At 35.5% G+C, this 13684-nt stretch overlaps 1 protein-coding gene across 2 annotated transcripts in view; it reads left to right on the top strand.

The window, feature by feature from the left end:
• Positions 1-3066: 3066 nt before the first annotated feature.
• Positions 3067-13684, top strand: part of LOC149782923 (junctophilin-1-like) — a 149536-nt gene continuing 138918 nt past the window's right edge. Inside the window, exon 1 of one of the 2 annotated variants that reach the window (XM_089934477.1) lies at positions 3067-4362. In XM_089934477.1, the coding sequence (XP_089790603.1) occupies positions 3978-4362 (385 nt within the window). In that variant the 5' untranslated portion in view covers positions 3067-3977. The remainder of the gene's footprint in view (positions 4363-13684) is intronic. The other variant, XM_089934478.1, reaches the window with a different exon arrangement.

The raw sequence follows: 13684 nt of genomic DNA on the forward strand, positions 1-13684 counted from the left end.
CACTATTAATCGCAAACAAATCCTTGCATTTTTTTTTTCACATGCGATGCACCAAAGCCACGGTTTTTAATTATCGATGTCTAATAAACGATGATGACTAACACAAATAGCTAGAATACAATGCCGAATTACCCATTAAGCACGTTAAGCACGTACGTTGAGCACCAGCCCAACAGGGGCACTAGAAAAAAATTCAAATCAGATGTTGATGATAAAATTGAAAGAATCATATATGACCATTTTGATCTGCATGTACAAGTGGTTTGATTTGGAATTATGGCAGCACTAATTTTCTCACCTATTTAGCTTTTAATTTTTTTTTTAGTTTCAGATTGGGCGGGGGGTGGCTGGGTAACCATAATATTTTAAGTGCCTAGGGCCCTGGAAGGCATTAATCCGGCACTGCTAGAATACAGATATCCAACTTAGTTCATGTCATATGCACTAATACGTTTCTATCATGACTAGATGAGAGGTATATTAAATTTAAAATATCGGCTTTTGCTAATCTTACATGAGAGATGTTACGTGTTTAGGCTCTTACAAAACGTAACAATCAAAAAGTGAAGATAACAAGCTTTATAATAATTAACAAATAATTTATTTCCCTATAAAACAAGGTAAAAATGAGAAAAAGAACTTACGGTTTTACGAATCAAATCCCAAAAATATTCCAAGAATTAAAAAATATAAGTCCTAGTAATAAAAGTCATAATAAAACTCAGTTCGAATCCCGATGAAATCCAAAATGGAAGGCGATGACATATGCTGTGGTCGGCGTTGTACTGATGTGTCAACACTTCTTTGTTGAATCACATAAAAAAACTATTCCAGTTTTTGAATTCTGTGTAAATTTCAATAAATATCCTTGTCCAAGAATTAATTTAGAGCACTAGTATTTCCAGAGAAAAAAATCTCTTGGAATCCAAATAATTTGAAGAAAAATAAAATAATTAGCCCCAAAACTGGTCACAACATAAAACACCTACACGTTTCCAGTGTTAAGGCAAGAATAACTGTTATTTCTCAAAACATCCACAATAAATCTAGCTACGTCCCAAAACAGATGTCCGGATGTGGGTCAATCCTCTGGACAAACCTAATTGATACACGTTATTTGTCAAGTACTCCAAGTATGGACTCAATGCCTCTTTATGAATCTTACCCTGAGAAAGAATTTTTTTTAAAAAGTTGTTTACTACAACTCTTACTGGTTCTGAATCAAGGTCAGGAACTATGTCTTCATCAGATACAATGTTTCTATTACTAATTGTTTATAACTGAATTAAATTTCTGGACAATGTCAAATCCAGTAAATAAAGATACATTTCAATAGCAAGTAATGGAATAAAAAATTAAAAATAACAAGCAAACAATTAAATTAAATAAAACATAAGTTAAATAAAATGTGCATAACAGAGACAATACAGCTAAATTAACTGTATGTTGTTATCATCAAATACTTAGTGTAACAAAATAAAAGTAATAATTAAACTAAGTCACGCAGTCACTAAGTCAGTATCGTTAATCAGTCTGAATGCATACAGAATAATCTTCTCTAATGAACAGACAATTTTAACGCAGATGACCGAAGCAACACAATAATGCAAAGTAGGCTTTGTGCAGAAAGATATCTACATAAATACGGTAGTATTACTGGTAGAAGAAGATTTGGTTTCTTTCGATGTTTTAGGGTACAGCGACACAAGCGTTTCATTTAGTGCCAGTATAATTGAAGTAACTGAACTAAAGTGCATTGAATATAGACACACCACGGTACCCGACTCAGGTTATCTGATGATAGTATTCGATCACACATCTTTTCGATTGTGAGTCCACCACGCTAACCAGTGAGCCACCCCAGCGTTTGGGAATAATAATAATAATAATAATAATAATAGGCACTTAAGATGAAGACAACGTCGATGACAAACGATAAATACACTTTGAAAGAGTTTTTGATAGGTGATTATTCTACAGTATTTAGCAATAGGATTAATTAATTAACATATTAATATATGCGAAAGTTATCAAAATTAACGCAAAATTGAAGTGAGGACGTAAAATTAAGAATGAATGACAATGTTTTCGTAGCAATGAAGTTCTCAGTGAAAACAACATTTTTACACTTTAGAATATTTTTTTTACTATATACACGGGAGTCTGTCGTTAAGGTGGCTGAGTGGTTACTATACTGGACTCGCGACGAAAAGGATGCAGCTTCGAATCCTGCCCAGATCAAACAACATCGGCTGCCGTGCGAGCCCATGTGCAAGTTTATTTTCTCTCACTGATGTGCCGAGATAATTATAAACATAGATAACTATCTTAAAGACATCACATGCGAGAACCCCAAATTGGTTCTTTGAAGAAAATGGGTCCTATGATCTAACTTTTTTGTAATTTAGAGTATGAAATATGACATACAGAATATATTTGTGTAGTTTCTAAGAGACGTTTTACCCTAAGGAGGTGAATGGGTGCGGCTCTAGGACAGGTTCCAGTGTACATTCTTCAGCCGAGACTAATTCAATCGTTCAAAAAAAAAAAAAACATGCATGAAGCATCCATCCATAGCACCCGATAATTTTGTTCTACAGGTTTCAAATAATAAATAAACTGATTAACTCTTAAAAAATCAATTAAATTTTGATATTGTTGTGCAATCCACAATCGGTAATAACTAAATACCGATTGTATTGGCGCTGCGAACACCATTCATTAGCGAATTATTCAGACAAAATGTACCATTTTGCGTACAAACGCTCTAATTGTCTATCTCTCGACCTGAGATGGCTAGTATTGCGTGTGTACTATTCAGTTATCCATTGCCCTATGTTGTTATACACTACGTGAATCTAGTGCTCTTTCGCTGTTCGATGTTTTAATTATTCATTACTGTATTGAACGCTCTGTATCAGGTTTGATTTGGCGTACATCCTAAACTCGCAAGCTGTTCTACACTGCTAACATCCACACATATACAATTTACAAACCAATACATTCACAAATAACTGGGAGAAGAAGGCTGCTTTTCTCAGCAGCACAGAATATCGCTGAACTAGTGTGGTTGTGATATGGCGGCAATAGCTTATCGGATTATATTATGACGTGGAACGCTACAAGCTAAAGAAGCAATGGACGAAGCCTAGTATGCTAGTGTTTTACGATGAGAAAACATTGGTGATTCTGCCTTCTTATCCCTAACGAACACAGGTGTGCAGCATTCTGGCTGGTTCGTTTCTCTTGTTACTGTAGCTAGAACACTCTTGTCCAATAGCTTCACGAAGCCATATATGGGGGTACGCACCTTATCCTCCTTGTTCCAACACAAGCCGGCAAGACGCATGGCCGACACTTTCGCATAATTTATTCGTCCTGGAGGATTTTCGCTTTGTCCCACTCTGTGTTTCAATGTGGAATATGTCTATCATTGCCGAAACTTCCAGGCTATGCAGGCCGTGCTGAGGGAGGGGACAATCGGCCCCATCCCGGAGGGGAAAGTCACGCCAAAACCTCGCAAACAATCAGATCAGCATCTCGGATTCCCCACTGGAGCCCTTACTTATCAAAAATCACAACGTTTTTCGTCGATACACGAAAACGTAGTTGCCAATGTTGTTATACAGGTTTTACGTCAAAGGAAAATTTGGAATCATTGAATTTTGATGGATTTTTTCCCAGCAATGTTTCCCAAACATCTGTTCGTAGAATATTTTGGATATTTAAGCTAGGTGATTTGAAGGAGAAAAAAAAAACCGAATGGTTTACTTTTTTCGTTGAAAGTGATGTTTAAAAACAATAATAGATAAAGGAATTCTGTTGTTGTCTATACCTTAAAAAGGACTTAATATTTTGTTGATTATAAACAAGACTAATTGGGTCTTTTGTGCATATGAAGAATTTAGCTCTCAACTCCGTCGTCAATTCAAAACAATTTTCATAGTTGTCGGATTCTATGTGGTATAACATCCTAGATGACCACCGGAGGAGGACGTTTTGATTTCGATGATGGGGGCACGTACTGCGGGGGCTGGGAGGATGGAAAGGCCCACGGACACGGGGTATGCACTGGCCCCAAAGGGCAAGGAGAATACTCGGGGGCTTGGCAGTATGGCTTCGAGATTTCGGGCGTTTACACCTGGCCCAGCGGAAATAACTATAAGGGCCAGTGGTTTCAAGGCAAGCGTCACGGCTTAGGGGTTGAGATTAAGGGCCGCTGGGTCTACCGTGGTGAATGGACCCAGGGTTTCAAGGGGCGTTACGGCGTGAGATCCAGCTCCTCATCTGGGGCTCGTTATGAGGGCACGTGGACCACCGGGCTTCAAGATGGTTACGGATGTGAAACATATGCTGATGGAGGTAAGTGTCAGATTCCTTTTCTCACCTACCTCTCTCTCTCTCTCTCAACCAATCAACAAACTACCTAACCGCAAGGTAAGTTTCATATTTTACCAGTATATAAGTTTTTTTTGTATTACCCAACGCAAATTTAATGGTCAGTGTAAAAAATTTAGCATTCATATGCTGCGTACACCGACTTAATTTTAATTTTCTTGTCTATTTAATAATAATAAGAACAAAAATAACAATAATAATAATAACTACTACTACTACTACTACTAATAATAATAATAATAAATAACTTGATTCATATTGTAATTATAATATCTTCGTTGTTAATATAAATATCTTGATATCAGTAAATTAAAGTATGTTTTAAGATGTCTTCCCCCGACACATTCAAACATGATTCCATCTGCAGATTAGAAGGTTTGTTTCAGTTTGCATTGCAAATAGAGGAACTTAGACCAACAATAGTGTCCCCTGATGACTGATCAATATTTACCTCGGAAAAGGGGTGGGGTGCGGGTGGAACTATGTAATTTAGGGATAAGGGATGATTCCTGCACACTCAATCATATAGGTTTTAACTGATTTGTGCCAATCAAAAGTGAGGGTATACACATATAGGTTTCATTACAGAGTATAGTATTCTATGTGACGCCAAAAGAGGAAGGAGTCAGATTGCCGTGTATATCGTAAAGCATTACACCTGACTCAGCAAATATTGACTACTCCCTCAGATTAGAACCCAGTATAAAAACGGTGGAAATGTTACCATTTTCATAACAGATGACCATTTTCCACCTCGTTATATAGTATTTTGCATTCGTTACATATGCATTAAAATGCATATAATAAAAAAGTGAAATAAAAAATAAATATGTCATCAGTGACCATAGACAAAATAATACACATTAGATACTATTACATCGGTTGGCACATGCATGTACAAAAGACGTTGACTTGTCCAGATTTCCTTGTGATCAAATGAAATAGCATGTAGCTGAGAAAATGACTGAAAATGTTGTCAAATGGCAGAAGCTGATACTTTCAAGAGCTCATCAACAGGAATTCAAATATCAACCAGTATTTGTGTCATTCAATATATGGGTGAAGCAGCTGACTTATAAAAAAAAATAATAAACAAACGCAAACTCTCTATCAGGAGCAGTGTCCATAAAAGTCCACATCAGCCACACATTACGTGCAGTCTCTTGAAATGCTGCCCACAGCATAAAAATACGGACGGCCAGACAGTGAATATGGCCATAAACTAAACAAACATACAGTGCCGCATTAAACTAATAAACACACTACGCACGTGCTCAGGGCACCCGTCCAACAGGGGCACCAGAAAATTCAAATTAATAGTTGATGATAAATATTGAAAATATATATATATATATATATATATATATATATATATATATATATATATATATATATATATATATATATATATATATATATATATAAATAGAGAGAGAGAGAGAGAGAGAGAGAGAGATGACCATTTCGATCTGCATGTACGAGTATTTTGACTTGGAATGATGGCAACACTGGCATTTTCCCACCTTTTTAATCTTTTAATATTTTTTTCGAGTTTCAAAGTTTATAGAAGGGGTGGGGTCACAATACTATTTTCAGCGCTTAGGGCCCTAAAAGGTTTAATCCGGCACTGAGGCATTTGATACTGTGGACCGACACAAGAACATATGGTGCATTTGGATGAAAGGTTAAAGCTTTGATTTAAGAGTGCACTGTTCGACACACCATGCGTCAGATTCACTTCTGTCAGCTTGCTCAGTTTTACAAATGACATTGCATTATTATTACTTTCCACCACATTTGTTTCAAGCAGTGTCAGTTATGTAAGCCACAACATTTGGCAAGAAATTCAGCTGCCATTCTATGGAATGAGCTACCAAATCACTTATGAGAGCAATTCAATTTCAATTAGCTTAGATCTTGAATTCTATCCTGCAATGGTAAGGACTGTAAATGTAATATCTGCAAATAATAACCAACCCTCCGCCATGATGACGACAGCAAATGCTTCTGTTAGCGTTTTTTGTTTTATCTATCATTGTCTAATGTACTCTCGAGTGCCCTATTGTTGGGTCTTTTCATTTTAAGGAAGGTGTAAGCTGCATTACAGTCATAATTTGGCACTTCTTTATTTAATTTAAACTCAAATTTTGACCAGTCTTTATTTTTTTTTGTGGCTGTTGTCGAAACTATCCTAAATTGTAATTTATCCACATACTAAATTAGCTTTCAATCACTGCCTTTATAAATGTGTTGCGTGCTTGTGTTTCAAGCTTAACGTGTTTTGTGTGTGTGTCTCTCTCTCTCTCTGTCTCTTTCTCTCTCTTTGTCTCTCTGTCTCTCTGTCTCTGTCTCTGTCTCTCTCTCTCTCTCTATATATATAGTGTGTGTGTATGTTTTGTAAGTCATGCATTTTGTAATGACTCATTTGTTTTATGTAATGTCGATTAAAAGCCGATTAGAGCTTACGTTGAAATGTTGTTTTAAATCTTGACGACGTTAAATAAATCTTATCTTATCCGGGATGTTAAACTAGGAGCGAAAATAAATCGCCTTAGGCAGCCCTGTGAAACCGAATCTACTTGCAAATGACGTAATTAACCAGGCGACTTTATAATGCCAGTGTGCAGATAGCAAAACTCCTTCACCTTATTCATAGATAATAGATCCCTTTCTAGATATGTAGTACTTCTTGTTATTTTTTTTATATTAGTTAAGACCGATTTGTTTTCTTGTGTACGGTTTATTGTCATTGTGCTAAAAATGTTAATATTTGTTGTGTTCTGTGCGTTTCTTGACGGTTAGATTGCTATAGATCGAAACACACACACACACACACACACACACACACACACACACACATATATATATATATATATATATATATATATATATATATATATATATATATATATATATATATATATATATATATATATATATATAAAGAGAGAGACAGAGAACGGCACATCACAACCCTGGCTATACAATACTGAAATAAAACCAAGGCTGCATGAATATACGGATTAAAAACAGCTACACTACTCAGGAAGATTGACTCCTCCCAAAAAGAGTGAACATGCACTCCTGGAAAATAACAGTCAAAAGGTATTACAATTCTTGAGATGTACTTCAGTGTATGTCATTAACTACTACTAGTACCCAACCCCATTCAGTGTATGTTAGTAAATACTACTAGTACCCAACCCCATTCAGTGTATGTCAGTAACTACTACTAGTACCCCTTCCCATTTACAATTAGCAACAAATTAGGAAATTAGGTCTACTCGCCTGATACTTTATATATCAGTTTTATTATAAGCCCATAAATCACTTTTCGTCATTAATTAGAGACCCTGTAGATAGATGCTTTCCCGCTGAAAGTTAGCTTTTTGTATAGGAAATTAAATAACCGTATTGCTTTACAAGGTCTGTCAGAGCTTTGTCTTCTAGTTATGCGAAAAATAAAAATTGAAAAATAGCGATACGGGTCTAGACTTTGGTCATCAATGCGAACTGAATAGTAATACTCGAAATATGGCCATTTTAACGCAGATGTTTCCCTCGAAATATGGCAAGACTGTGTTCTCTTAACGTACGCATTTCCCTCGAAATATGGCAAGACTGCGTTCTCTTAACGCAGACGTTTCCCTCGAAATATGGCAAGACTGCGTTCTCTTAACGCACGCATTTCCCTCACGTATTTTTTTTTACATTGGTGAACCGTTTTGTTTATTAGCTGTTTTATTGTGGGTGTGGTGGGTGGGTGTGAGATTGGGGTTGGAAATGAAGTGAAGTGGGTGGTATTAACAGATGACGGAGTTATGCATATTTAATAACAAAACATTTATTAAGCCTTATGTAATTATTAGCTTATGTAATGAGCGGCAAGGAAGGACATGATTTGGGCAGCCACCTCTGGAGCAATCGTGGTTGTAAACAAATGCGATCACAATGCAGCCCGCACTGGTATAGAAAAGATGTCATGTGATGATAATATGGGTGTGAAAGTAAACAACTTAATGGTATAATTAATGATGTTTAAAATCAAGGTTTAATGTCTTTCACTGAATTTCATTTATTATTTCGACAAGTGGACATTAATGTTCTCTGTGTTCAAAACTGTTTCGATCATCAGAATGAACGGACAGTTCACGAAAATCGTGATTACTGTAACTTTACTCTCTACTTTCTGTCTGTTCCCCGAAAAAGTAAACTCATTTGCACACAGATTCCAGCATTACAGCCCTCCCACCCGATTTGCCTGTTGGTGTGAAGAACGTTATGGTTATTAACTTTCTCTCTCTCTCTCTCTCTCTCTCTCTCTCTCCTTAAATAGCAACGATTTTTAACGATATTGGCTGTATAATCGATCTGCCAGATATTAATACACACTGACGGCCACATTGTTTGGTCTGATCGATTAGACTCATGGTCCTGATTACTTTTCTGGTAAATACCTTACCATTCATACCCACGTGCTAGACCGGCCCAAAATGTTCAACCTTTCCTGGCTTACATCCGACATTTAATAATAAGCCAATAAATGAGATTCTACTTGGTTTATTGATCGTGGTGCTAAACTGCACAGACTGGTCACTAGTAGTATGTTATATTATACAAGGGAATGGCGGAGTTTAACTGGAACTTGTGTAACTTTGGTTATTTATCACGTCGTGGATGATTTGCTTTTTTAACTGTTATTTTGTATTCCCTTAAATCACACACAAAAGCAGAAATAGTTTTTTCTTTCTTCAGTCGTTGGTATATTTGGGAAATCTGAAAGGCTTGGAAAGCCACTAACCAAGGTTGGCTGAGCACTAACCATTGTGGTTAGGATATTTGGAAAATCTGAGGAGCTTGAAGAAGCACTGACCATGGTTGGCTGAGCACTAGCTGTCACGGTAGATTGTTACGAAAATCAGAAGGGCTTGGAGAAGCACTGACCATGGTTGACTGAGCACTAGCTGTCACGGTAGATTGCTACGAAAATCAGAATGGCTTGGAGAAGCACTGACCATGGTTGGCTGAGCACTAGCTGTCACGGTAGATTGCTACGAAAATCAGAAGGGCTTGGAGAAGCACTGGCTAATCACTAACCGCCGCGCGAGAAGGTTATGCTTTATATACGGTATAAGTGAAACAATTGCAAAGTAAAAAAGGCAAACTATCATCTTATCGGGTATTTGAGAATACATTTTCAGGCTTAACTTTGTTAAAGATGACAGATTACAGTAAAACCCGTATTATTAATAATTTTCACACCTTAGACATTGCAATGGAAACAACTGCCCACCAAAGTGGCGATGATTTCCCCACATTCAAAAATGGCATAAGTCATTAATGAAGTAACTAAAAACAAATATTCATTCACCTACTGGACATGCCACTCATTTTGATTTTACAACTCCATGGAAAAACATGGACAAATTGACAACATTTTCAGCATGGCATTGTGGCGAAAACTATTAACATAAAGTTTGCTTCGTTAGCTTATCTTTCAAATAAAATACCAAACGGTAACATGGTGCTAGAATTAAGTTAAAAATTTAACAATCGGGAATTACGTTATTACATAATATCGATTCGTATGACCTTGGCTTAAAATTCCATAGAAAATAATTGTTATTTCGCATGGCCAAAGTTGATAAACGCCATTTTTGCAGGCTGAATACTTCACTGAATTAAGTTGTCAGAACATGGGGATCATTGTCGCAACATGCGTTTTTTTTAGATGTCTGCCCTGCAGCGGCCCTAGTCGAAAATGGACTACCAGATTTAACACAACAAAAAACAAAATAAACGATTACCACTATTTCAAAAAACTTCGTGGCTCGCACATGGTTCAGAGCTAAAGAAAAGAAAATATATTATAACTGTGAGACGAATGGAATGGACCCTTGCAAGAGTTGGTTAAGTCTATTGGTTAAGGCTACTGGTTAAGTTTATTGGTTTTGTAGCTTGGAGCAAATATATATTGCCACACTTCTTCAGAAAGAAGATACTTCTGTGTAGAAAACCGCATCTCTTGATAGTTGGCTTGTTTCTAGTCTGGCACACTGATCTCATTTAATATTGCCATTATAGTGACGATATTATATTGCTCGATACAAGCTCAGCTTTATTCGAACATTAAAGGTCACAGTGGTATCATTACAGTAAAGAACAGCAAGGGTTACAAGCAATACACTATTTATAGGGAATGGGTTCAGAACAAAGCGAGACACAACGGTTTATAAATACTAAATGGCATCGGCATGTTCGAGTTAGGCCTCCAGTGCTTGCGTTTAGATACAATGCTATTCATCAATTGACATTAAACAAATTAAAGAAATACAAGAAGGAATGTGTATGACATTTATTGGTTGGATTAGATAATTAGTTTTTCTTGCATTTAAGTCAATTAATTTTCAATCTACGTATTTGTGCATGAAGAGCAACATTGACTTACAATGCTTCTATTAACCAGTGCATATTTCTGTGCAAAACCTTTTAATGGAGTTACTTCCTGTGCAAAAGCCGCTTTCTTTTATACTGAATTAGGCAAAGTAAATGGACCATACAGTCTCTGAGAGGAGAGAAGAGAATATATTAGTGCATTGTGAATACGATATATGATAATTAAACAAATTCATCGGAAACATAACTTGTAAAGTTATATAGAAGTTCAGCTGCTGACTCTGATCTGATTCCAGCCATGTATCCTACTTCTCGATTCTTATTTTAAATAATGATTTATATTTGTTAGAATGACCTATACGAGTACGAGTTTCAAGTGTATGTTTAACTCTGACATCTTACATTTATATAGACAAATCAACCTTCTTTTTAATTGATCCAGTTTGCTATATGGTGGAGCCAAATGAATAAATTATCAGATGAAGTTATTCCAGAATGTTCTAGCCCAAAGCAAGATCACTAAAATATGATGTTTTAAACATATTTTGTCTAATCTGTGTTTATACACACTTTATATTTAATTTTAAGACATCTTATGTAAAGAAACGCAGTTTCGTTCGCTATCTATGTTATCTATTTTGTACTTGACACGAGGCTGACACACTGACCTATCCACCTTGGTGCATGAACCTGCTGATTTTTATATGAACTAATTGATTTTCTTCCAGGAACGAAATTATGAATTCAGGTCCCGTTAAAAATGATGCATGACGCTTTGAAAATAAATATGATGGTGGGATGAATATTCCAATAAGGGAAGTATCACTTGAATACTGAATATATAATAAGTTTTCCATTTACTAAACATATCAATAACTAGCGTAAGTAACATTGACTTCTTATGATGTTTGCTGCTAAGTATGTACAAGTAAAAGCAATGAAATATATTGGATGGGAAAGACTAGTGGAGTATAACCAAAGCCACTCACATAGCAAAGATAGTCAATAAACAAAAATGCAAATAATTCAATAATTGTATTATTTCCTAATTCAATAATTGTATTATTTTCCAAAATAATAAAAGTTAGTGTTTCAATGTCGCATATAATACCAGCCTAAAACGTTCTCCAAAGGAAGGAGAAAGTTTTAATTTCATAATGTCCTATCGTGTGACTGGATCTCTTCATATTGTCCAGTTGTGTGACTGGATCTCATCATACTGTCATATCGTGTCATTGGATCTCTTCATATTGTCCTATCATGTGACTGGATCTCATCATATTGTCCTATCGTGTGACTGGATCTCATCATACTGTCATATCGTGTCATTGGATCTCTTCATATTGTCCTATCGTTGCACTGGCTCTCTTCATACTGTCATATCGTGTCACTGAATTTCGTACTATCACATCGAGTCACTGGATCTCATACTATCACATCGAGTCACTGGATCTCATACTTTTATATCGAGTCACTGAATCTCATACTGTCATATCGAGTCACTGGATCTCTTCGCCAGATTGAGAAACTGATCGGGATAATAAATAAAAAAATAACCGAACAATTGTAAAAGTTATGTCAAAGCCAGCTATTGAATTTAACTAGAACTTGTGTAAATGTATAGTTTATCTCGTGTAAGTAAAAACGATTGATTTGTTGTACGAAACACACATAAGATGCAAGATTTATTTCAGAGTACGTTTCTCTGTCCAGAACACTGTATGCATAAGTGCCAAAGTATATTTATTTTCATATTAAGACAAAGAAAAGCTCTGAGATATATTCTGACAACTTCCTAAATAATCCATTTTGTATTCTGTCTTTGCTTGCTTCTGTTTGTTTCTACTCACGCAATACAACTGATGCTTCTGTCACATCGAATGTTATTTATGAAATGTCTTATAAGAATATATATTGTATATTCTTTATTCCCATTTCATATGATAAAGTACGTTCACGTTATATGCTATTGACTGAATATCCTATTATATTTTGTGTTCTTTATTCTCACTTCTTAATAATACATGCTAAAGAAATCGTGATTTCCAAATAAACGCGCATGCGTGCTATTAAGCTTTTGGGAATGACGAAATACAATGCAAAAGTGTAACATAAAGGCGTATAAGCCATATTGAATTTTAGTTGAACATTGCAAGATTCGAAAGCTGAAAAACAAATATTATCATACAGATCGTCAATAAACAGAACAGAGAAACAAATCCTCATTGAAGATCAGCCGTGGTCAAGTTGACATCGTTGAAGTCAATAAAACAAAATAACTATATTGAATAAGGTATTTTTTTGTTTTACAGTTTGCATATCTAAGTGAAAACAACCTATATCAAATATTGTTGACAGAGTACTAATCAGCAAAATAGTTACCCAAGGGATAAAAATGATATATAATTAGTACACGCGTGGGAAACAGAATATCTGTCCTTGCTTATGTCGGGTACGGTATTATTGCTTTTCCAAAAGAATAAAACGGTGATACCTTCATGTGTGATTGGATGAAACAAGATAAGAAAAGATAAGATAAGAATTCTTTATTTCAGACTACAAAGTCCATACCTCTAAATTAAAATTTAGATATAAAGTAAAAACATTGTTAACATAAAAGAACATATATAATACATGCATGTATACAGACACATCTACAACAATTAACCCCGCCATGCATTGTTAACAATGAAATTAAATGGCACATTTAAAGAGTAATTTGTTCCATCTACTAATAATGTGAGAAGTTAAATGAATGTATAGTTCCAAAGAGATTTCAAAATATAGTTCGTTATCGTTTTGCCTCTTATTTTATAACGAAAATTGATCGCAGACCTTGATTAATGATTCTTAATGATTCAGCCACAATGAACAGAAGAACTATATTTAT

This window comes from Sinohyriopsis cumingii, chromosome 15 (genome assembly GCF_028554795.1).
Source record: "Sinohyriopsis cumingii isolate HCF-2022 chromosome 15, ASM2855479v2, whole genome shotgun sequence".
NCBI classification, from domain to species: domain Eukaryota; kingdom Metazoa; phylum Mollusca; class Bivalvia; order Unionida; family Unionidae; genus Sinohyriopsis; species Sinohyriopsis cumingii.